The sequence below is a fragment of the Aristolochia californica genome, unplaced genomic scaffold (assembly GCF_029961685.1).
Source record: "Aristolochia californica isolate CCGP_79_NKW_82.1479 unplaced genomic scaffold, dmAriCali1.0.hap1 SCAF_1, whole genome shotgun sequence".
NCBI lineage: Eukaryota > Viridiplantae > Streptophyta > Magnoliopsida > Piperales > Aristolochiaceae > Aristolochia > Aristolochia californica.
The window spans coordinates 54,020,229-54,045,290 of record NW_027181770.1 but is presented as its reverse complement, the minus strand read 5'-3'; the positions used below and the strand labels follow the sequence as shown (position 1 = coordinate 54,045,290).

The 25,062-nt window shown below is 39.8% G+C and overlaps 2 protein-coding genes across 3 annotated transcripts in view; one reads left to right on the top strand and one right to left on the bottom strand.

The window, feature by feature from the left end:
- The first annotated feature begins 1,536 nt into the window (after positions 1-1,536).
- On the top strand, positions 1,537-5,275 carry LOC137948873 (glutamate receptor 2.9-like). Its single transcript, XM_068795071.1, has 5 exons — positions 1,537-1,789; positions 1,870-3,203; positions 4,014-4,326; positions 4,410-4,807; positions 4,907-5,275. The coding sequence occupies exons 1-5, from the start codon at positions 1,537-1,539 to the stop codon at positions 5,273-5,275; spliced, it is 2,667 nt and encodes an 888-aa protein (XP_068651172.1).
- Positions 5,276-11,948: 6,673 nt separating this feature from the next.
- Positions 11,949-25,062, bottom strand: part of LOC137960684 (apoptosis inhibitor 5-like protein API5) — a 28,647-nt gene continuing 15,533 nt past the window's right edge. For both annotated transcript variants that reach the window (XM_068808305.1, XM_068808306.1), the window contains exons 10-16: positions 24,866-24,976; positions 24,491-24,577; positions 24,305-24,411; positions 13,585-13,699; positions 13,441-13,506; positions 13,234-13,334; positions 11,949-12,465 (exon numbers count right to left, since the gene is read on the bottom strand). In XM_068808305.1, coding sequence (XP_068664406.1) covers positions 12,261-12,465; positions 13,234-13,334; positions 13,441-13,506; positions 13,585-13,699; positions 24,305-24,411; positions 24,491-24,577; positions 24,866-24,976 — 792 coding nt within the window. In that variant the 3' untranslated portion in view covers positions 11,949-12,260. The remainder of the gene's footprint in view (positions 12,466-13,233; positions 13,335-13,440; positions 13,507-13,584; positions 13,700-24,304; positions 24,412-24,490; positions 24,578-24,865; positions 24,977-25,062) is intronic.

Sequence of the window (25,062 nt, the reverse complement as noted above, 5' to 3'; positions counted from 1 at the left end):
ATATACACATTGGGCCATAGTGGATCCACCAATTATGGTAAAAATTAATTTTATTTTATGTTTCCTAATTTTACTGGATTTGATTAGATAATGATCTTATCTATTTTGAATTTTAAATTAAAATTAAAATTTTAGTTTATCTTTATGATTTTAGTGGATTTTGATCAGATATTAATCTTATCTTTTTATTTTTAAATTTTAATTTTAGTTATTTACAACAACTTTGATAATGAATTTTTGAAACCTCCTTTTATCTAGTTTATCTCTCTCTCCATCCTCTTTATTCTTCTTTTTCTTCCCCTTCCTCTTCTTTCTTCTCTGTTATTCTTCTAAATTATTCTTCTCAATTATGTTATTTCTCATTCCCAAAATTCCAACAATTAATCGATATTTGATACGACAATTAAAATTCATGCCGCATCCTATATTCATCCCACATTAGAATTAGGCATCGAGCCGAGCCAAGCTTCAACATGCATATATGTTCGAGGTTGGCTTGATATGAATACTTCGAACTCGAGCTCGAACTCAAGCCCAAAATTTTTAATTGAGTTTGAACTCGAGCTCAAGCCGACTTTGAACTCCAACGTACATTTGACACTTCAAAAATAAAAAAATAAAAAAATAAATAAAGAGAATATTGTGATGACCTTGGTACCATTGAACTGCAATAACGTACATTTGACACTTCAAAAATAAAAAAATAAAAAAATAAATAAAGAGAATATTGTGATGACCTTGGTACCATTGAACTGCAATAACGTACATTTGACACTTCAAAAATAAAAAAATAAAAAAATAAATAAAGAGAATATTGTGATGACCTTGGTACCATTGAACTGCAATATCACAAAGGAGTTCAAGATTTTGCAATGGAGCATATTAATGTATAATAACCATCTTAATAGATCTAAAAGAACAAACAAACACCTCCATCAATAGTATTTATTCTATTGACAAACAATAACATTAGATGTTAAGGGACCCAAAAGGGATGGAACGATCAACCATCTTTGAAGTTTGAGGTAAATAAGAACAACTATAAACCTAACTAAAGAGAGAATTGACAAGAGCAATTAGAGTAAAGAGTATTTTTGTAAAAAAAATTATGTTCACGAGTCAACTCACAAGCAAACAAACTGAGCTTGAAAAATCTGAGAGTTTGGTTTGTGATACTTAACCAGACTTATTTCAAGTTTGAAATCGAGCTGAGCTGAAGTCTTCGTAGGGCATGTTTACTTTGACTTGTTCTTTGTTGAACGGGAAGCCCGGAAGCCTGGAAGCACAGAATTGTTTATTTACGACTTTGTATTACTTCATTAATAAAAAAAAGCCCAAGTGTTTGAAGCAAAATTAAGACAGGGGCAGGGACGAAGGTAACCCGGGAACAATTCTGTTCTGCGAGTCAACTGCTCTCGAAGTAGTATATTTGTCGTCTCAAGGAACTTCTACCACGATGGAGCTTGATCTAATGAAGATTGGTCGGTTCTCTAATTGTCCATAGAGAGAGCACTGACAGACCCAAAGAAGAAAGAAATGGTCGGCGCTCTGATTGTCGTCTTCCTTCTACTGCTCCAAACAATTGGAGCACAGCAGAGAAGTATGAACGGTCCTAGAGTTCAATCTACTGGTAGAATAGGTTCCGTAATAGATTCCACCTCTCTCACGGGAAGACAAGAGAAGGTCGCCATTGAAATGGCCATCGAGGATTTCATCATGTCCACTGGCTATAAGCTCTTCCTTCACGTCACAGATTCTGGTGGAAAGTCCTTCAGAGCGGCGTCCAACGGTAAAACTTGCAATAATCCATGCCTTCCCTCGTGGGTTCATATAATTACATTTTCTCATTCATTTGGCCTTGATGTGCAGCGGTGCGGCTCGTTCAAGAAAACCAAGTTCAAGTAATTGTCGGATCTTTAACGTGGGAAGAAGTGGGTTTAATGGCAGAGATGGATGATAAAACCCAACCAGTGCCCGTACTTTCCTTGGTGCCATCTACCTTGACACCGCCGACTCCATTCCCACAAGCTTCTTTCGTGATCCCAATGGCGACTGATGTCTTCTTGGAAATGAGAAGTGTGGCCGAACTGGTTGGTTTGTATCGGTGGCGGAGGGTCGTTGTAATATATGAGGAAGAAGCAAATGCTAGAGCCAGTGATTTGAGTGTTTTTGCTTTCCTTTCCGATTTGCTCCGAGGCGTAGGTTCTGAAATCGAAAAGTATTTCCGAGTTCCCCCATTGGATGAGCCAAAAGCAGTCGTCGAAGAACTACTGAATAAGATGAAGAGACAGCAATGCAGGGTCTACGTTATCATCAAGCTCTCGTTACCAATGGTCCTCACTCTCTTCTCCGAGGCCAAGCAAATGGGATTGATGGAGAGCGATTCCACCTGGATAACCACAGAGAGAGTAACAAGCCTTCTCGACTTCGTCCCTCCTTCGGCCCTCTTTTCCCTGCAAGGTGTTATAGGTCTGAAAACATACTTCCCCGAAACAAGTAACCGGTATCAAAATTTCGAGCACAGGTTCCGGCGCAGGCTCCGCTTGGAGAATCCACAGCGCGACGAAGACGATCCAGGATCAGGGATCTTCGCTCTTCGAGCTTACGACGCCGCCTGGACAGCTGCTGCGGCCTTGGAGAGGACATTCAACAACCAAACCGGCGATGTCAACGATGGAAGTTCCGTATCATCAGGATTGCTTCAAAACATTTTACGAAGCAACTTCACTGGATTGAGCGGACAAATTGGATTCAAAGACGGTCAGTTGTTACAAAAAGGCGAAGTCTTTCGGGTCATCAACGTGATCGGAAAGAGCTACAGAGAAATAGGATTTTGGTCGCCGGAAATCGGTTTCTCCAAGATTGATGAAACAAAGCTTCCGACTGAACCGAAGCAGAGAGTGGCAAGTTTCAGTGCTGTTCTGGGTGCGGTGTTCTGGCCTGGTGGATCAGTCAGGGTGCCCAGAGGATGGACGGCGTCGGGGGTCGACCAGAAGCCATTAAGAATCGGCGTTCCGGCGACCGACGCCTTCACTCAGTTTGTTAAAGTCCGATACGACGGATCACAAAATGAATCTTACGTGACGGGATTTTCCGTCAGGGTCTTCGAAGCAGTTGTTAAACGTTTGCCGTATCTTCTGCCCTACGAGCTGGTTCCATACTACGGCAGCTACGACGATTTGGTGGAGCAAATCTTCCTCAAGGTCAGTCGATCCTCTTGACAATTCTCTCCTTCGTTTCCTAAATCGACCTTGAAATGAGTTGTTGATTTCCAATTCGTCCTTGGTTGAGGATTGAACTTCACTATTCCTGGTTTTAAGTGTTAAATTTCATCCCTCTCCTAGACAAGGACTGAACTTTTGGATTAACAGAGCAGCAAATCATCTATAAAATTCTCATCAAGCAATTACAAACCTACTGTTTGACTTCGCCATGAGGTGCTGGACTTTGACTTTAACAAACATGGATCTACCGACAACAGCCTATAATTTTTAAATTGAGAAGGAGTGGATGTTGATCTATATTTCTCTCCTTTCTTCTTCAAAACTCTTATCGTAAGTCGTAACCGTGTTCTGGGAAATTTCCCTGGGAGAGCCCGGCATGAATCAGTGACTGTCCGAGCTTTTTTTTTTTGTTCTTCTTGCTGTCTTTCTCATCAATGGAAAAGATTAACTAAGCAGAGAAAACCTTCACGATCAGTCCAATCTTTTCGGCTTTCACAAATAAATCCAAAAGTCAAATATTCTCATGGCCAGTTGATAATATTTGAGCATTATCAATTGTCCGATCTTGATTAGACGCCTGAGGTAGTGTTTTGCATGTTTCGCACCAAATAACTTTTTCGTATTAGCCTGATCCAATACGAAAAACATGACAAACATGCCAAACTCTTATCTTCTTTTCAGGCTCTTAATGTTCTTCTGGGTTCAGTCAGATTCTGACGTGGTGCACCGCTGTTGCTTTTGTTTTGACTTCTTTCCTTCTTCTTTTGCTGACCACTTGGGATGGTTTAGAATTTTGATGCAGTGGTGGGCGACATAGAGATTATGGTGAACCGTTACCGGTTTGCAGATTTCACGCAACCATACATAGAATCAGGTCTTGTGATGGTGGTAACAGTGAAGCCGGAGAAGTTAAAGAAAGCTTGGGTGTTTCTCCGGCCCTTCACCAAATCTATGTGGATTCTTATCGGAGCAACTAACGTATTCATTGGAGTTGCTGTGTGGTTAATAGAAAGAGACATTAATCCCGAGTTCGGAGGTACCCTCGGCAACCAGGTTGGGACATTGCTGTGGTTCTCCTTCGCCACTCTCTTCTTCGCACACAGTAAGTACTCATGAGAACCCGCCCCCAATACTTCTCCATTGGTACGATGATTTGATCACGAATTTATTTGCTTGCTTTTCAAGGGGAGCCACTCCGCAGCAATCTCTCGCGGATGGTAGTGGTGACATGGTTGTTTGTAGTGCTGATCCTGACGTCGAGCTACACGGCAAGCTTCTCCTCGATGCTGACCATCTCCCGCCTCCAGCCTAGCGTGGTCGATATTCAGTATCTGAAGAGAATAAGAGCCACTGTCGGGTGTAATCTGAATTCTTTCATAGTGCGGTATTTGGTGGAAGTTCTGGGTTTCAATCCTCGAAACATAAAGTCTATTGCTTCCATTGATGATTACCCAGAGGCGCTGACGAGTGGAGAGATCGCAGCAGCTTTCTTTGTCGCCCCCCACGCCAAGGTCTTTCTGGCAAAATACTGCCAGGGGTTCACAACCGCTGGACCCACCTACAAACCGGGCGGATTTGGATTTGTAATCACTGAGACAATCATTCTGGAGTCTTCATCATTTTTTCTTAATTTGCTCAGTTCGGACAAGCTCTAAATCAAGTTTTTTCATCTTATGCCCCAGGTATTCCCCAAGGGTTCGCCGCTAGTCTCGGACATATCAGAGGCAATTTTGGAAATAACGGAAAGCGGAGAAATGCAGGAATTGGAGAAAGGCTTGCTTTCGTTTTCGACATGCTCGAGCTCTTCTACGGATCCCAGCAGCGATCATAGTCTAGGCGTGGATACCTTCTGGAGCCTCATTGTCATTGCTTGCAGCGTTTCTGCTGGAGCTCTCACAGTTTTCTTCGGCCGCCTATTTGGAAAATATTGGAAGAACTGGAGGCGCATATGGATGGCCTCGATGGACAAAAAGATGTGGAGACTGGTTTTTTTCTACCTCTACGAGAGAGGCACGAACAAAGACAAGCCCCATCTCCCGGAGCAAGCTTAATGATAATTGATTTGCTGTTGCCCGTTTGTTGATGTCCTGCGTGGGTGTGTCGTGAGAACCAGCCACACATTTGCTATTGGGATGGAAAACAGGAAAGGCAAGAGAAGCGAATAATGGAGTATCATATTTCAGATTTTGTCAAAACCCAGTTGTAGATCAGATTTCTTTACAGATTAGTTGAGTCCCCTTTCCTATTATCTCTTGATCTTGTGTTTATTCTATATATGCTTGACTTCATGCACAAGAAATGCACTATAAGTACTTTGTCGAAATGATTAGAACCTCTAGAACAAAGCGGTGAGAGAGGAAGAGAAAAAGAAAGTGAGAAGAGAATTAGAGAAGAGAAGAAAAGATAGCAAGAGAGGAGCTCGGCCAAAGGGAGTGAGAGAGGGAGCTTGGGACAAGAGAGAGAGAGAGAGCTTAGGGACGAATTGGGAGAATGGGAGAGATACTTGATGTTCTACCCTAAACCAAGGGTCTCTATTTATAGTTTTTGAGATGATGTTACAATGTCTATAATGCCCTTAGGGTACAAGTTTTACATGAGAAAATATATACGTAAACAAATTTCTCCTTGACTAATTACATTCGTGGGCCATCTTTATGAGAAATCTTCTTATTTACTACGATGCCACCTTTCTTGGAAGTGTAGGCCTTCTCTTTGGATGTGTGGGCTTGAGCCCATTTTCTAACACTCCACCTCAAGCTGGGGATGAGAAAACATCATAAATACCTAACTTGCTGCAGATGGTAGATAAAATCTTGTGAATGATTGGTTTTGTGAGGATGTCTAGGAGATAATATGCCGACTTAAAATTTTCCCCGTATAAAGTGCTAGTCCACCTCAATATATTTTGTTCTTTCATGGAAGATCGGATTCGAAGTGATATGGATAGGCACTTGATTATGACAGTGTAGATCCATAGAAGCTCCTTTATAGAATCCCATTTCAGTAAGAAATGATATGATCTATAAAAGTTCACTGATTGTGTGTGTCATAACTCTATATTTTACTTCTGCACTAGACCTTGCAACCACATTCTGCTTTGGCACTGGACCTCGCAATCACATTTTTTTTCTTAATTCTGCACATAACCAAGTTTCCTCCAACCAGTGTATAGTACCTAGAAGTATACTTTCTATCATCCAGGGATCTAGCCTAGTTTACATCCGTCAACCCTTCAATGTTGAAGTGACTATGGTTTTTATAGAGAAGCTCTCTTCCCAAAGCTCCTTTCAAATATCGTAATATTCTTTCCAAAACTTACCAATGAGTAAGTTGTGGTTTGTGCATACATTGACTTACCAAATATATCCAGTCTTGTTACAGTGAGGCAAATAAGTTTTCCCAAAATTCTTTGATATTTCTCGGTATCCACATCTTCTCCATAGCCGGCACATAGCTTGGTATTTGAATTCATAGGGGTATCTACTGGTTTACTCCCCATCATTCATGTCTCCTCAAGGAGATCAAAGACATATTTTCTCTGAGATAGTATGATCCCATGTTTGGACTATAACACCCCAATACCAAGAAAGTATTTAAGTAGTCCGAGGTCTTTTGTTTTGAACTTTTCACATATCTTCTTTTTGGCCCCTTGAATGCCATTTGAATTACTACCGGATAACACAATATCATCTACATAGACTACCAGAAGTACTTTCCCTTTGGGGGTGTCTTCAATAAATACGAAGTGATCGACTAAGCATCAATGAAATCCAACCTGTATTAGTGTTTGGCTAAATTTATTAAACCACGCATGAGGAGACTGTTTCAGACCATATAGAGATTTCCTCAATTTGCATACTGACTCCCCCTCAACCATAAATCCAAGTAGTTGTAGTATATATATTTTTTCTTTAATATCCTCATTCAAGAAGACATTTTTTACATCAAGATGATATATTGGCCATGAGGAATTAGTAGGAAGCTATAACAATATACATACTAAGTTCAATTTGGCCACTAGAGAGAATGTTTCTTCATAATTGATTCCATAGCATTGAGTATAGCCCTTGGCAATGAGGCGTGCAACCGATCCATCCAGATTATGTTTAACGATATAAACCCACTTACAACTATAAGTTTCTTACCTGAAGGAAGAGGAACTAGAGTCCATGTTTGATTCTCATATAGTGTATGCATTTCTTTTTCCATTGCCGCCTTCCATCTTGGATGCCTTGAAGCCTCCTAATAGAACTGTGGTACAACGATGGAATAAATAGATGCAAGAAATTGGCAACATGAAGAAGACAAACAATGGCGAGACAAAATTGGATACTGGGCAAGAAGTAGAGGGCCTAGTACAAATCTTGGGTTCTTTCCTTAAGGCTATAGGCCAAGTATCATATTATGGTCCAAATGGAGCAAGAGTAGGAGGAGATGGACTTACTTTGGTGGGATCCATAAACTTTGTAGGTGTGGCATCGACCAATGCTTCAAGGGGTTGAAGAATATTTGTAGCACGGGGCACAACTGGTGGAGGAGAGGCATGTACATATGAGAGACCCGAAGGAGCATTTTCGGAGGAGTAGTATGAAGTGTCTTCAAAGAAGGTCACATCCCTAGACACAGGTAACTTTCAGAGAAGAGAATTATAATAAACATAACCCTTTTGTGTGCGAGAGTATCCTAGGAAAATACACTTGATAGATTTTGGTTCAAGTTTATTTTTTTGAGGTGATGTAACATGAACAAAAAATGTGCAACTGAAGACTTTTAACGGAAGTAAAAACGGTTCATCATTTGGAAATAAGAAAGAGTATGGGGATTTATGACCGAGTACGAATGATGGTAGCCTATTAATTAGAAAACAAGAAGTAAATATAACATGTAGCCAGTAGAAGTATGGTACCTTCATGGAGTATAGTAAGCTGCAAACTACCTCTAGGAGATGTTAGTTATTTGGTCCCACTACCCCATTTTGTTGAGGGGTGTAGACACAAGATGTTTGATGGATAATGTCATATTTCTTAACAAAAAGAGTCAAGGTAACTAGAGAGATACTCTTTGGCATTATCGGAGCGAAATACTTTTATTTTCTTGCCAAATTGAGTGACCACAATAGCATGAAAGCACTTAAATATGGATAAATTTTTGAATCTCTCTTTAAAGAGGAATATCCATGTGACTCGAGTATCAATAAAAGTGTAAAGTATTTAACTCTTGAAATGTTTGAGACACTCAAGGCTCCCCATACATCAGTGTGAATAAAAAAAAATGAGCAACACCTATAAGTTTTGTCGGAGCAGAGTATGTGGTATTCTAGTATTTACTAAGTTGACGCACTTCACAATTTAAAACTGACACATGTTTAAAAGATGGAAAGAGATATTGAAGAGATGGTGTTGAGGGGTGTCCCAACTGATTGTGCCATAATCTTGCCCTAGTTTGCTTGGTTGAGACTACATTTATTTGAGGCAAGTCCAAGTAGTAAAGTCCCCCTTGTTTACGGCTTCCACCCATCACCTGCTTCGTCATTAGATCCTGAAAAACACAAGAAGAGGATGAAAAGGTGATGGAACAATTAAAGTGTTTAGTAAGTTGACTGACAAACAATAGAGGTTGATCCTTTCCTGAGAACCTTGGTTTGGGATACATTAGCTATGGTAACAAATTTATCTGAGCCGCATGGAGAAAAAAAATGTAGTAGACCTTGTTACCTGTGAGATGTCCTGAGGCCCTTGAGCCAATAATCCAGGATAAAGAGGAAGTAGTAGTAGAAAGTATACCTGAAGCGGTGGTGGTAGCAATAGTATGTCATAAAAGGACATAAAGCATGATCTATCATACCTCTTTACATGATTGATCATACCCAATCCGGATGATCAATCATGCTTTATAGCTCATTATGACAAGATATTGTATGATCAAGCCAGTTAGGTTGATCAATCATGTTTGCCAGATCGAACTTTGGATGATCTATCATAACCAGTAATATGATAGATTATGCCAATTACCAGTATTCTTAAATGGCTTCTAAGCCTGATAAAATTTATCCTAAGGTGTTCAAGCATGTTTTAACCATTAGTTGCATCAAATAAACATGAATTCTAATGATTTTGTCCTAAAACTCCGAAACACTTGTGTACCTTTAGATTAAAAGTTGGTTGACTGTTCTCATACAATTCTAGAATTTCTTGAGATGGTTCTAACGCTAGCCTTCAAGTCTTCAAACTTCTTGTAGGTGCTTCTTCAAGATGACTTGACGCTTCTTTGAGCTTAAGGTCTTGAGATGAAGTTGTCTGTTTTTGTGCAAAGATAGTTGAAATAGTTTCTCTTGAAGGCTTAGCATATGAAATGCTTAATTTACAATCATTAGCTCAATTAAGTTTTGTTATCATCAAGATATGGATAGGAGTTAACCTAGGTCAACAAATATGTCAAAATTCTAGAGGTGAAAAAAATACTTAAATGATAATTTTGATATGAAAGATCAAGGATTAAAGTTATAAAGCATGAATATGAGATGGTTTTCAGTTAATCACTTTATGTGGAAAGGATGTTAAAAATGATTTGGTTATGAGAATTGTAAACCAGTTAGTACACCATATAATTTATACATAAATCTAAAGAAGATGAATGATATAGATAGTATTTTGCAATTGGGTACTCTCAAATCATTAGAAGTTTGGTGTATTTGTCAGATTGTACCAGATCAAACATTTCATAGCAATAAGAAGGTTGAGTAGGTATATGATTTTCCCAATTAATCTCAGTGAAATTTTATGGAAAGACTTGAAATATTTCAAAGGTATCATTAACTATGGAATTTCCTATTGTATTAGAAGGATGCAAAGATCTTGGATCTTGACTCTGATGACACAAAAGCTATTATTGGTTTTGGATTTATCTAGGATGCAAAATCTTTCAAGCAAACCTTAATTACTAGATCTACCTTGGAGTTTGAGATCATAGCCACAAAGTTGGTTGGTGGAGAAGAAGAATGGCTTAGGTATTTGTTATTAAACATTCCCATGATGGATAAACCTATTTGTACTATTTTGATAAATTCTAATAATTAAGCAATTGTTGCATGAGTGAAATGTAAACATTACAATTCAAAGTTGTCAAGGCACATCAAAGTTCAATACAAAATTTTAACCAAGATCAATCTATTGAGGTTATGACTTCTTGCTATATCCAACCGATGGAGAAGAGAACTTGACAAATCATGTAACCAAGAGCTTGTCAAGAGGACAAGTATAGTTTGCTTTTGAGGGGGATGAGATTAAAGTCTATTCTTGAATCACTGCCAATGGCAACCCAACCTATCTAATTGGATATCCCAAGACAAATGTTCGAAAAAAAACTAGCAGATTGAGTGATTGGTAAGAGCACCAAATTAAAATGAATTTATTTTCCATCTCATCCCTATGAAGCAAGTGCTTAACTGCACTACACTATAGGATGGTAGGATGGTGTATTATAATTAATGATATTGAGACTATTATAGTAGGATATAGAGATATAGAATACTCTTGGATATATCACATGTGAGTGTGATTGAGTGTTTTCAAAACTTATATACAAAGTCCAAGTTATAGACTTATTCACCTAGGATTGGTATGGGTAGCCAAATACCAATTAGATAAAGCTGTAAGTTCCAAAGATCTATGTCAATATACTGATTGCTCATGCCTTGAATTTTCAAATTTTGTCTGCACTTCCAAATTTTTTTAAAATGATGGGTAATGTTAGTGGGTTTTGTAGACTGTGATTTCCTTGTAGTTTCAAAATCCTAAATACTTCATGAAGGTACATTGGGAATGTCTGAGTCAATTTGAAAATCAAATCATAGTTAGACTGAAGTTTGGAAGAGGATATAAATAAGCTTGATCAAGAGGAAGAGACCAAAATGTTCTCTCCATCTCAAAGTTCTTTTATCTTTACATTCAGTCTCTCCATTTTTCTTGATTTTCTTTGTTTATCCTTGTAGGAAAGCCAGTTTGAGATTTTCATTTGTATTTTGGAAAGGTAATGCAGAATCCCATTCCCACAAGGAGGCAAATTTTCCCCCAAGACTGATTCTATGCCTCAAACCTACTGAACAGGTAAATAATTGATTTTTAAGTATTAAATTTCCAACATTTGCCAGGGCTGCCGCCGGCATTAAGAACCGACCTCCCACAGGGCAATCTCAATACGTATTCTTCAGAAACAGTACCAAGGGGAGAATATTTCCGTCGACGAGGAATTCGTTAAAATATTACACGAAGCTGTTTAGGCAGTAGCTAAGGCTACAATGCAAGTCAGCTCAGAACAAATACGATCAACCCACAGGCGACGTTCGCTGGGTGAAACTCTTGGTCGACATTATCTAGCTCGAGACAAGATTTTCCATATCACGAACGTGGTCAAACGGATGTGAACGGCTGGGTCTCGGATCACGTAGGTTTTAGTATTTTAGCAGATATGAAAGGGAAACTTTGTGGAAGGTGGATAAAGAAAGCCTCGGCGAGGGCCGGAGATACGATTCCCAAGTGCCAGTGTCAATGGATCATTCAAAACTGGATAACGAAATCAGTAACTAAGGGAAAACTTAGGTTGGAGGGCTTTCCCCTATCACGGAATGTAACAAATAGATGACAGAGCTTTGTCTTACCTGTGTGGGTACTCGCAGCTGGAACTCGTACAAGCTAGAGCAAAAGACAAAAAAGAAGAAGCTAGAGCTAAAGAAAATACGGCAATTTCCTTCAATTTGCATGTTGAATCCACAATTGTTTAACAAAAAGAAAGCTACACTAGTCTCAACTTTACAAACTTATAAACCGGCAAATTTTGGAGACACCAAGCTCTGATTTGGTGCAGTTAGGTGCAATTACAGAAGAATTCAATAAAACAGCCTAGTTCATTTTGTCAGCCTAGTTCACTCCTGTATCTTAATGAAGAAACAGCGCCCAGAGAGATGGCCATGCAACAAGAAGAGCCAACTCGTAACTATGTTGAATTCCAATTGATGGCAAGCACTCCTTCCTATTGAAGTTACCGGTAGCCCCTTCCTCTTCCACGAACACCCCGCCCCCTACCTCTTGCACCAGCACCTCTACTTTTAACACCACCCCCACGAGACAAGCCTTCCAAAGCACGATTCATAAGCTGGTTATGGACCCGAACATCAGCTCGTCCCTTTTTATTTGGCAAGGAGCCAGTGCCAGAACCATTAGTAGCACTAGCTGGCCGCTTCCCTCTGAAAAGCATGTTCGGGGTGGTAAGTTTTATACAGGAAACAGAGAAAAGAACAAGGAAATCCTAGAGATGAGGGTTTTAATGTTGTTTTCAAGCATTTTCTGTGTGATGCGAAGATTGTGACTCAATTTTTAAAACTGACCCAAACATATGAATGGAATGATCAGTAGAGCTACAGCCCGACGCAAAAGTTTTATCAAAATCTCCATTCCTCGAAAACACAGGAGACTTTCAAGAAGTTGATATGAAGTCTACAATCATTTTTTTTTTTAATACCTACAATCTTGAAGTGAGGAGAAAGGCTCCAGAAATTAAAGTGTCTTTAAGAGCCTAATTGTTGTCTTACAGACTACCTAGTATCTTTCACTTCTAGAAATTCCACAAGATCAGGGAAGTTCAGTAACCTGTTTTGTTCTCCTTCACAACTAGTAAAGAAATTAGGACTCTATGGGAAGATGACTCCCATATTAGATATTCCTTTTTTCTAAAATGACTTGTAGTTCTTTATTACATGCAAATTCAAACTTCAAAAAAAGTCTCATATGTTATGACAAGATTACTCACTACAAAATAGTGTTGTTTTCCTGATCTAACTCAGCATTTCCTCATAAAATTTATTCCTAATTTTATTACTTGCAGTAACTTTTTGGGTTCCCAAACGTGTCTCATCTAGGCAACTGGGCCAGCCTCAACAACACTGCCTATAGCCACTAGTATTGAGAGAGAAAGAGAGAGACAGAGAGAGAAAGAGACAGAGACAGAGTTGTACCCTGCTGGAGCTGTTGAAGATGGAGACGGTTTCACTGCTTCCTTCCATGAAAGGTTGATCTTGTTGTCCCCGATAAATGATGGAGTTTTTGAATGCAGTGGCTGACATGGATGAAATGAGCAGATAAATGACTCTAAGCTTAGATATAGCAAACATGAAAACATAGGCATCAAAAGCATCTTGTTTATCCTCTCTTCCCTTCTCTACCTGTGTCATAGCCAGAATATTGTTGCAAGTCCGTAGTCCTGATGTAGTATTCTGCTTCTTTGTTTTCTGTGGCATGAATAAAAACATTCATAAAGATAAGCAAGAGGAAAATGGTCCTAAGTCAGGTTCTGGAGGAAAACCTACAATACTAGACTTTTCATCATCAGTCTTAGCAGATGCCATTGCCTTATTTAGTTCAGCCATTCCCTGTGTTAATTTTTTCATTGTTGTCTTAGCTTGTTCCTCAAGATTAGTCAACCTGCACCACAATCAACAACAATAACATAAACAAGGCTGCACTTTCAACAGTTCCAGTTTTTCAGAAATCAAGTTGATTATTACATCATTATAAAAAAAAAGATTGACTATTACATGTATTAGAATGTAGAAGAGTAGTTAGGTAATTTGTGTGTAACCCTCTCTCTAATAGTAACAAGTATTTGTTATGGGGTAAAGTTAGTTTGTTTTTCAATTATGTTCTGTTGTATGAGTTTTATAGGCTGTAACAGAGAGGGACGACTCAATCTTTTCCCATTTAAGTTACTTGCTTATGGAATAAAGAACTGTGGGAACTACTATTTCTGCTGAGGCATCACCCCTTCTTCTCTCACTTTTCTCTCATTTCCTGGTTGTTTTATTCAATTTCACAACATGCATGCCATAAAGCACGCAAGAAATGCTCTTTGTTACAGCTTAAGAAACAAGCCACACATCCATAAGGAAGCATAGCTCTACATAAAAAACAAGATAGTCAATCATTTAAACATACCTTTTAAAAGGTAAACCAGATACCCAAGGTCCCAATCAGTTTTAGTTCCCTTTCCGGTATTGAAAAAATAGAAAACTTATAAACCATTGAGATGCAGCATAAATGTTCAACTATTATGGAGTTTTGCATTTTTTTTGTATGAATGATAGAAGGAAAGAACTTTCAACCGTTCCTTAACTGTCCGTGTCTTCTCTCTAGAATTCTAACCATTGATTTTAGAAAAGTAGGGACTAGAATTCAAATCTTTGTTTTCTAATGCTCCACTCTATCCTTATATTCTGAAATGATAGCTCAAAAGTTGTATTGTATAATCTTGTTAAAAAAACATTACGCAAGCGAAAGTGATTATGTTTTCAACCGAGGGTTCAAATTACAAACAGCCCCAAATATGAGACAACTTTCTGCCATATCCAGAACAGGACTATGATTTCAGTTTCAAAACTGCCCCCCAAGTTGCCATGACATAATTGCAAAGAAGAGTCAAAGGAGACAGAAAATGATGGTACTACCCCAACCAACGGATCTTGAAATCTTTCAGTGGACCTCAATTTTTTTTAATAAAAAAAATCATCATTTATTTCAAAACCCTCCCTAGTCAAGTAAGAAGCTACAGCAGCAAGAACAAATATGTTTTTAGTTTTCAAAATTAGTTAAAAAATTAAAATTTATTGCCCCTAATCTACACTTCACAGATAATGATATTATGCTTTTATAAGAGTTGCAACTAATTTGGATCCTTCATTTGGCATTAATTGTTAATTAATATTAAAAGTGTTGAAAAACAAGTACAAACGCATTTTGGTCATTTCACCTTAACCCTCACTCTCATATCTTTATATAATCTGGTTCCTTATGTTGAATTATTTCTATGGTTCAATTTTCATATATATATATATATAAGACATGTAGAATGGGAGATAAAAGAAGATTAGTGTTTCACTCAAGTGAGGGGATTATTGGAGAATATATAAGGTCTTTCATCTCGATTCATGTTGAAAAACAAGTACAAACGCATTTTGGTCATTTCACCTTCACTCTCATATCTTTATGTAATCTGGTTCTTTATGTTGAATTATTTCTATGGTTCCATTTTCATATATATATATAAGACATGTAGAATGGGAGATAAAAGAAGATTAGTGTTTCACTTAAGTGAGGGGCATTATTGGAGAATATATAAGGTCTTTCATCTCGATTCCTCTAGCTGCAGTCTCTGATTTCGTGCGGTGTTTCGAGGATGGGGAAACGGCGAGAGCACCTCACCCGGGAGATCAGAATAGGAGAAATTTCTTTCTCCCTCTCGGTGTTCCAAAAGAAGGGGAATTTGGAGCTCAAAATCGTCCAAAGAAGGGGGACGTTAATCATGGCCCGAATCTACCTCCCAGAGATCTAACCCACGTCTTCTGTGCTTTCGGAAACTTGCTACAGTGAGACACATGGGAGAGGTCTCTTTTAGAGATATCTATATTTTGCGATCGTTGGAGCAATGCTGAACATGAAGGGGACGACCCTTTCCCGAGTTCGCGCCACCTCCTAGCCGGGTTAACCCAATGTTTATCCCTTCTTGCTCAGGTGAATCTACCTCGTCACCGAGTTCCAACCCTTAACTCATTTTCAAATTTGAATTTTCTGGAGAGACTTTCGAGACCTGTCCTTTCTGGCGCCCTCCCGGTTTTCAAAGCCACTACTATGCATTCAATTCAAATCCCGAACCCCAAAAAGGAAAAGCTGGCTCCTTGTCAGGCTCCACATCCATCCTCTCTTCCACAAATTTCGAAGCTGAACCATCTGGCACATCGAGGTAAAATTTTAAAAGTTTGTTAGAAAAATCAGTGTCCTCAATGCCTCTATCAAAAACCCTTTCACATGCTACTTTCCCAAATCCCGAAATTCCATCTTCCTACATGTCCTCCTTTGCTTTTGTGAATCCCGTAACCCCACCCTCTCCAATGTCCTCTTCTTTCTTCTCAAACTTCCAAAATAGCCCTCGTCCTGTCACGAACCTTTTGTGTAATCCCCTCTTCCAGAAAAGTCCTTTCACCTCCCATTTTTCCCTCTCGTCCAAAGAAACTCTTACTTGGAGTCTGCGATCTCGAGACGCGCAACATTTGTACGTTGGCCTCCAGCATATTGAATGTCTCGAGAAGGCAAACTCTGTCAGCCCGAATCCCAAGGCAAGTCACTCATCCATGTTTCTTCTTGAGGCCCAGCCCAACTGAGAATGCCAACTCCCGTATCCGTACGCCTCAAGATCCGTGAATACCAAGAACCCTCTCAACCCAAACCCTCCTACCAATTTTTTTAATGGCCCTCTATCTCGGCTTGACATTATTGCCGGGTTACATCTCATTGGCGAGTGCTCAAAGGACATCAGCAAAAATTTTGCCGACAGAGTCTTCTTCCCCAGTTCTGCATCTTTCGGGGAATGGAATCCCCAAATGTTTGCAAATGCTTTTGGTATTTCCAACCTCCCTCTTACCCTTGTTGAGCAAGACTCCCCTCATTTGAGATCAGAAAGGTCGTCGCCACCTACCTCGCATGGAGCCCGAAAATCCTGATCCTGAACCTCAGTTAAACCCAACATCCCCTCCTGTCATTGCTACTTAAGACGGCGCTAGGATATTGCTATCCCTCAGGGTGATTCTAGCCAGGCAAATCTCCGAATCCCTGAGAGACATGATTTTGTTATCTTGGAATGTAAGGGGAATTGGTGTTGTTCGGATGCGGAGAATGATTTCAAGTTTCCTCTCTCAATTTAAACCCTCTATTGTTATCTTCCAAGAGACAAAATGTCAAGAGATGTCTAATGCCATTGCCAAGGTGCTCTGGTCGAATCCTTCTATAAAGTGGGTGGCGGTTAATGCTATTGGTCACTCCGGCGACATTCTTGTCGCTTGGGACACTACATATTTTGACTCTCTTCATGTGTCTGAAGGTCGTTTCTCATTGGGAATTCAGCTCTGAGATCTTTCTTCAGGCAGAATATGGTGTGTCTGTGTGGAGTATATGGCTCGACCAAATATCGAGAACATGGCCTCTACTGGGAAGAGCTCAGTGAGCTCTATCAGTCATGGAGACACCCCTGGCTTTTTGCGGGTGATTTTAATGTTATCTGATACTACAATGAGAAGAAGCCGTCAACGAACTGCATATCTGCCTCTATGCGTGGTTTCTCAAATTTCATTGGCGGATGTGGGCTGGATGAGATATCACGTTTCAAAAAGAACTATACATGGTTGAACGGCCAACAACAGCCAATTCTATCAAAATTGGACCATTTTCTGGCATGTCCAAACTGGTTGCACCTCTTCGAAAATGTCTCCAATCGTATTCTTAACAAGGTGGGGACCCTCACCTTTCCGTTTCGAAAACTCATGGCTAGTTGAGAAAAAATTTGATGCTCTTATTGATGGATGGAGGACTGAGGGTCCAAGCCTGGGTAGAAGGGAATGGGCCTTCCCTCTGAAGCTCTGATTCTTAAAAGAAAAAATCAAGGAATGGGCCACAAGTTGTCGTGCCTCTCTGGTTGCCGAGAAGGTTTCTCTCCTTTCTCAGATCGCGGACCTGGACCTGGCAAAATAACAAGGTATTTAACTCCGGCAGAGTTCACTTCCCAAGTTTCTCTTAACTCTAATCTCAATACCATCCTGCATCAAGAGAAGATATGTTGGAAGCAAAGAGCCAGATTTAAATGGCTGAAGGAGGGTGATACAAATACAAAATTCTTCCATGTCGTAGCATCGGCAAAACAGAGATCCAACCGAATTACCTCATTACGTATCAAAAATGAGGTAACGTAGTGTCGGACTTCGATTACTAACATGTTGTTTAAGTTTTTTATAGACTGCTACTCAAAGGAGTGTTCAAACAGGCCAAAGCTTCAACACATCAGTTTCTCTCGTCTCTCTCCAGCAGCTGCCTCTTTATTAGAGCTTCCTTTTTCTGTCAGAGAAATTGAGCGTGCCATTTTAGGCATGGAAAGTGATAGGGCTCCAGGCCCTGATGATTTCAATGGAGATTTTTTAAAAAGGTTTTGGTCTCGGCTCAAGGAGGATATCATAGCAATAATCCACAACTTCTTCATAAATGGTATCACCTTTCCCAGTATTGGTGTATCTTTTATTACCTTGGTTCCGAAGAAAGCTAGTGTTGGGAAGCCAAAGGACTTGATGTCAATCAGTCTTGTCACAAGTGCCTACAAGATCATAGCAAGAATTTTGGCTCACCATTTACAGCTTCTCCCTACCGTCATTCACAGAGGGCAAGGCGCTTTCCTTAAGGGAAGAGAAATTTTGGACTCCACTATGGCAAGACATGAGCTTATTGATCAATTTCTGTCGTAACAAGGACCCAAGAATTGCCCTGAAGCTCAACCTTGAAAAGGCTTTCGACAGAGTTAACTAGATCCTACTTGATGAGATTATGGAAAAAATGGGTTTCGGCGAAAAATGGAGATTATGGATCAGAAGTTGTGTGGGCTCGACCTCTTATTCTCTCATCCTCAATGGCTTAGTCTGTGGGTACTTCAAAGGGACCAGAGGGATCAGACAGGGTGATCCGCTATCCTCACTTTTATTCAACATGGTTGCTGAATTCCTCTCCTCAATGTTTTACTCGACGGTCAGACTTGGGTGGCTTCCTTCTACTAGTATCCAACAGGCCTTAATATTCCCATCCTCCAATATGTGGATGATACCATCATATTTGGAATCGGTAATATTGATGGAGCAAGAAGGATTAAAGCAGTTTTGGGTCTTTTCGAATTAGCATCAGGGCAGAAAGTTAATGGGGGGAAAACCTCTCTCATGGGTTTCAATGTTAGTCCTGAGCTCCTTGTAGAGATGGCAAGTATATTTGGCAGCACAACAAGTCGCCTACCAGCAACCTATCTCAGACTGCCCTTATTCAATGGCCACATAAGCAAAAGTCTTTGGAATCCAGTGGTTAAGAAGATTGAATCCCGACTAGCAACCTGGAAGGAGCGTTTACTCAGTAAGGCTGGGAGGTTCATCCTCCTCAAGTCTTACATTGCAGGCATCCCAAACTATGCACTATCTTTTATGCCCTATCCTACATCCATATGTAAAACCATGGATAAGTTCAAATGAAGATTTCTATGGAGGGGATCGAGTGATGCCTTTAAATATCATCTGGTCAGATGAGATGAAGTCTATTTGCCAAAGAATATGGGTGGCCTGGGGATTCAGAAATCAAGGAAATGAACCAAGTGTTGCTCCTAAAATGGTTATGGAAGTTCAATACACTTTCTTCTAATCTTTGGAAGGAAATGTTACTTATTAAGCTTGGTTGTGGCTCTCCTTGGTGGATTTCAGGAGGTAACCAGAGATGTCTATCTTCAATTTGGAGAGCATTACACCTACTTCTTCCAAAATTTTCCTTTGCCAGTAGATTCTTTGTTGGAAACGGCAAATCCCTCAAAGCTTAGGGATAATTTGTGGATGGGGCAGGAGCTGCTACAAAATGCTTTCAAAAGTCTTTTTCTCCTCTCTGCACGTAGCTGATGCTTTTGAGGGGGGTGGTTTGAGCCTTCATCCCAGAAGGGGTCTTTATGACATAGAGGCATTGGAAGCCAGCTACTTGATGGATTTTTTAAAACTTAGTAAAAATTTGACCTTCAAAGGCTGACAAATTCATTTGGTGGCCGGACAAAAGAGGTACTATATCTATATCATTTGCATTCAGATACATTAATGGCTGGTATTTGTCTCAAAGGGAGCATGAGGTCTACTTTGTATCGCGTCTTTGTGCACCTCCTAAGATAAAATTCTTCATGTGGAGCGCTTGTCAAAGCAAGATTCTCTTGGTAGACGTGCTTAGAAGAAGAGGACACCCCTCAATCGACCCCTTGTGCCCTTTTTGTAACACTGAAGCTGAAACCACAAGCCATATTCTGCTACAATGTATCTTCTCATGGAAGGTGTGGACTTCCATTCTTAGTATGTTGGGGTTACAATTTTGCATGACAACTGATCTGATCTCTTTCAGCAAGTCGCTCATTGGTACTCCCCTTCCTGGTCTCGGAAAAGCGATGTTCTCCGCTTGTGCTAGTTTCATTCCATGGGGGCTTTGGAATGAATACAATTGAAGGTGGTTCGATGCAAAAAGTGAATCAGTGGTACATGTCGCGGACCGAGTGGTGGGACAAATCTCTTCTTGGCTTCTGACTAAGAAGTCTTTCTCCTCCTTTGTGGGTACCCTTATCCGTGAAAACTGGAGAAACTTGGCTATGATGCACACTGGGACAAAGGTACCCGGTTACCTTAAGTTGAACTTTGATGGCTCTTCTCTTGGTAATCCCGAGATTGCTGGCTTCGGAGGTGTTATTTCGGATCCTTCCGGAAATCAGCATTTCTCATATGTCGGCCCTTTAGGCATCTCCGATTCTACGTCAGTTGAGCTACATAGCCTCCTCAACGGGCTCCGTGTTTTTAAAGACAAGTGCAACGGTCCCCTTCACATTGAAGGAGACTCGAAGGTGGTCATTGGTTGGTGTGAGTGTGCATCCCCTCCTCTGTGGCACCACTCGGACATCTTTCGGGAGATTCTAGAAATTACCTCAATTTTATCTTGTATTTAGTCTCACATTCCGAGATCCGCAAATTCGGTAACAGATGTGCGTGCCAAGCAGGGAGCTACCCTACAATCATTTGTTGTTAGGGATCTGCTCCCTTCTCTTTTGTAATGTTTCTCTTGTTTATATAAATACATCTTTATCAAAGAAAAGGGGGCATTATTGTAATTTTGTCAAACCACTTAAATAAATAGGTTGGGGTCATGCACGACCCTAACACAGCTCTCTTTTTAGAGCTTTCTCCTCCATTTTTTTTCTCTCTCATTTTCTCTCCATCTCTCGCTTCTTACTTTTTTTTTTTTTGAAATGGTCTCTCCTTATTTTCATGGTATCAGAGTAGTAGATCACTTCTGGGAAAGCTCTTTGTCAACCTTTTTTGAGGATGTCCCATTCTTTGAGTCTTCTAGGTCTAAGAAAATTCCTCTTGTTCCCTCAGTTCCTAGTCCTGTCATTCCTGTTCCAATTAATGACTGTATTCAAACTACACATAATGCTCCTACTGAGAAACCAATGCAGGTATATCGGCACAGACAGACACCATCTCATCTTGCACCAGACCATGACTCTGCATTCTCCTGATCCTGAGGTAAGTGACCTACACTTACCTATTGCTCTTCAAAGGGTGTCACGAAGGGTATTCGACATCCTCTATCTCCTTTTGTCTCTTTTGATTCCTTATCTAAAAGTTTTTTTTTCTTTTTTTTTTTTAAATAGTGCTGATTTTATTAAAAGAGGAAGCTACAAAAGAGCTGAATTACATATTAGGGGGACCATCCCAAACAATGCGGGATTGTAGAGAGGTCCAAAGCTTAGCTAATCTTTCGACTGAAGAGTTGGTCGATCTAGGTACATGATGGCATGAATAAGAAAAGGTAGATACAAACTCCTAGATAGAGGATAGGATGGGTCAACGACGCCATGGCAGGGAAGCGGATCCCGAGCACCAACTAATGACAACTCTAGAATCTCCTTCAATAAAGAGTTTTCCATGAAGACAATCCTTGAAAACTTTAATACCATAATAGAGGGCAAACACCTCAGCAGTGGTTGAATCTGCAATACCAACCAGACCAGCATGGATAGGATGACTTCGCCTCTGCAATTTTTGAAGACACCCCCGACACCAGCCGAGCCCGAGCACCCCAAGACACTGTCGTCGAAGTTCAATTTGATGCAATCACTGGGAGGAGTCCACTCGACCATGGCAAGAGGTTTATCAAGACCCTACATATGTGCCAGGAGACGCCAGTTCCATCGAAGGGATATTCCTGCCCGGGGGCAAATTCCTTTCTGGTATGAAGCCAACTAGAGATGAAACCCATAGTAGAAATGACAGTGCTCTCAATATTGTTGAACTTGAAGTTGAAGAGTCGGTTGTTGCGCTTTAGCCAAAAACACCAACAGACGTGAGCCAGGCAAGTGAAGAGAAGCAAGTTGCCAATTTTAGGCAAATGAGTCCCTAATACCTTTTGGATGGTGCCAAAGAGATCATTATGGAGTCCAATTGGATGTCAATTTTCTGAAACATGGCCATCCAAACATCCCAAGAGTAGCTGCAATGGTGGAGAACATGTTGAACCGATTCTTCACAAGTGCCGCAAAGAGGGCAGGTACTATCGTAAGTTTGTTTTATCCATCTCCACTTGCACTACTCCTTCAGTGCAAGATACTCTTTTGTCTCCCCTTTGGAAGAAAGTCATGGATGTTGAGATGGAAGCACTGGTTGATAGAGGTACTTGGGAGTTATGGGACTTACTTTCAAGGGTTGTAGTGGTTGGTTGTCGATGGGTATATACAATAAAATACAATGTAGCTGGATGCGTCAAAAGATATAAGGCACGTCTTGTTGCTAAAGGATTCACCCAAACTTTTGGAGAGGATGTATTTGAATTAAGGTTGATCTTTGTTCCAATATGTTGTTCAAGGGAAAATGCATAAGGTACGTAGACTTAAGAAATCTCTTTATGGCTTAAAACAAAGTCCATGGGCATGGTTTGAAAATTTTAGCCAAGTAATTATGTTATGTCCATGGAATTCTCAGAAGTCACTATGATCATTCAAAGAGATCATCTAGGATTATTGTCTTACTAGTATATGTAGATGATATAATCTCATCGGGGAGGGACAAATTAAGAATTGAAGAACTCAAATCACACTTGGCAACTCACTTTCAGACTAAAGATCTAGATCAACTAAAATATTTTCTGGATATCGAAGTTGCAAGAAGCAAGGAGGGAACTACTTTGACTCAAAGTAAGTATGTAACTGACATGCTTCAAGAGTATGGTATTTTGGGAGTTAAACCAGTTGATACACCTATGGAGGTAAGAGATGATCTTCATGATGATCAGAGTCCAGAATTGAAAGATAAAACAATGTATCGGAGATTAGTGGACAAGCTCATATATGTTATAGTTACTAGACCAGATATCTCATTTGCATTCAGTGTAGTGAGTCAGTTCATAGAGCATCCTCGCAAGATTCACCCAGAGGCTACATAGAGAATCTTAAGATATCTGAAAAGAGGACCAGGAATGGTTATTCTCTTTAGACCTAATGATCACTTGAGGATTGAGACTTTTTCTGATACTAATTATGCAGACTCCAAGCTTGATAGAAAATCAACTACTGGGTATTGTGTATTTCTCGGAGGAAACTTAATCAGTTGGAAAAGAAAGAAACAGAATGTTGTTATTTGATGCAGAAACAGAATATAGAGCGATGACCCACACTGTAAGTGAAATAATGTAGGTGAAATTTGTTGTTAAGGAGTGAGGCTTCTAGAAGGATCTTATGACTATGTATTGTGATAACTAGACAACAATCTTCATTGCTAGTAATCCGGTGTTTCATAAAAAAACGAGCACAAAGAGGTAGACTGTCATTTCATTCGGGATACAGTGATAAAGGAGGTAGCAGCCCCATATGTTTGGTCTAGTGATAAACTTAGTCATGTTTTCACTAACGCACTAGATAAGTGTGGATTTCTGAACTTCTATGACAAGTTGGGGCTCTTTGACATATACGAACCAGCTTGAGGGGGTGTTGAAAAAAAAGTACAAGGGTATTTTGGTCGTTTTACCTTACCCTCACTCTCATATCTTGATGTAATCCTGTTCCTCATGTTGAATTATGTCTATGGTCGAACATGTAGAATGGGAGATATAAGAAGATTAGGATTTCACTTAAGTGAGGGGCATTATTGTAATTTTGTCAAACCCACTTAAATAAATAGGTTGGGAGTCTTTTCAGCGCTCTCTCTCTCTCTCTCTCTCCCCTTATTTTTTTCGAACAGATTAGCCAAAAAGGAAGACAAGCATACATTATAATGAAGTTGGAAAATAATGTCAAATCATGCCTACCAAATCCAAATTTTGCTTACAAAACTGCTATGGATTATGTTAGGAACTTGGTGCTTGCTTTATTTCAGTAATTATTTGAATAATTTAATTGCAAGGGTAGAATAGTCATTCTCCACTAAGCCTTGGTTCGTAATAGATTACCTCTCATTGAAGTCTTTGTAATTATCAGAGAAGTCTTCCCCAAGTCGGTCTGATGGCTGTCCAGTCACTATTTTATAACCACAGAGACTATTTGTAGCATTGGGCGTCTGCACATATTGTTGGTCAGTGAGGATTTAATAAGTTACATTATGAAGTTGTCAATGAGAGACAAAAAGAATTGATAACCTTGTGAGCTAGATGGTGAAATGTATACAACAAGCATTCGACATAGGTGTACTGTATGTCTTCAGTTTTCCTAAGAGGAATGCAATTCTGGGGAAAAAAAAAACAGATTCAGGTGTAAATACCAGAAAATCAGATTATGAGGGAATATGGCACAAAAAGAAACATCAGCCTTCCAAGAGACACTAACTTTATACCATAAAAGAGGAGAGCAGAGTACAATATTCTGAAATTTAAGCGAAAGAGGGTGCATTCATAAATTCTCCAAAAGTAACAATATAGCCTTCAAACCAAACACCACAACCCTCACTCGGGAGTAAAAGAAAAGCAGTGACGAAAGACCAAGCGACCAGCAACATATTAATACCATACACCCACCTTTAGCAGCTGAACAACAGACGGAAGTAGCTGTCTTGAGTCCTGTGGTATTGTATATGGTGAACTTTCAGCAACGTTCTTAAGCAAGTCTAGTTTCCGTTTTTCAGGAAGCTACAAAATGAACAACCAAGAAATCAGACATATGCCATGTTCAACAAACAACCAGTATAAAAACTTTCATGGTTCAAAAAGGTCAA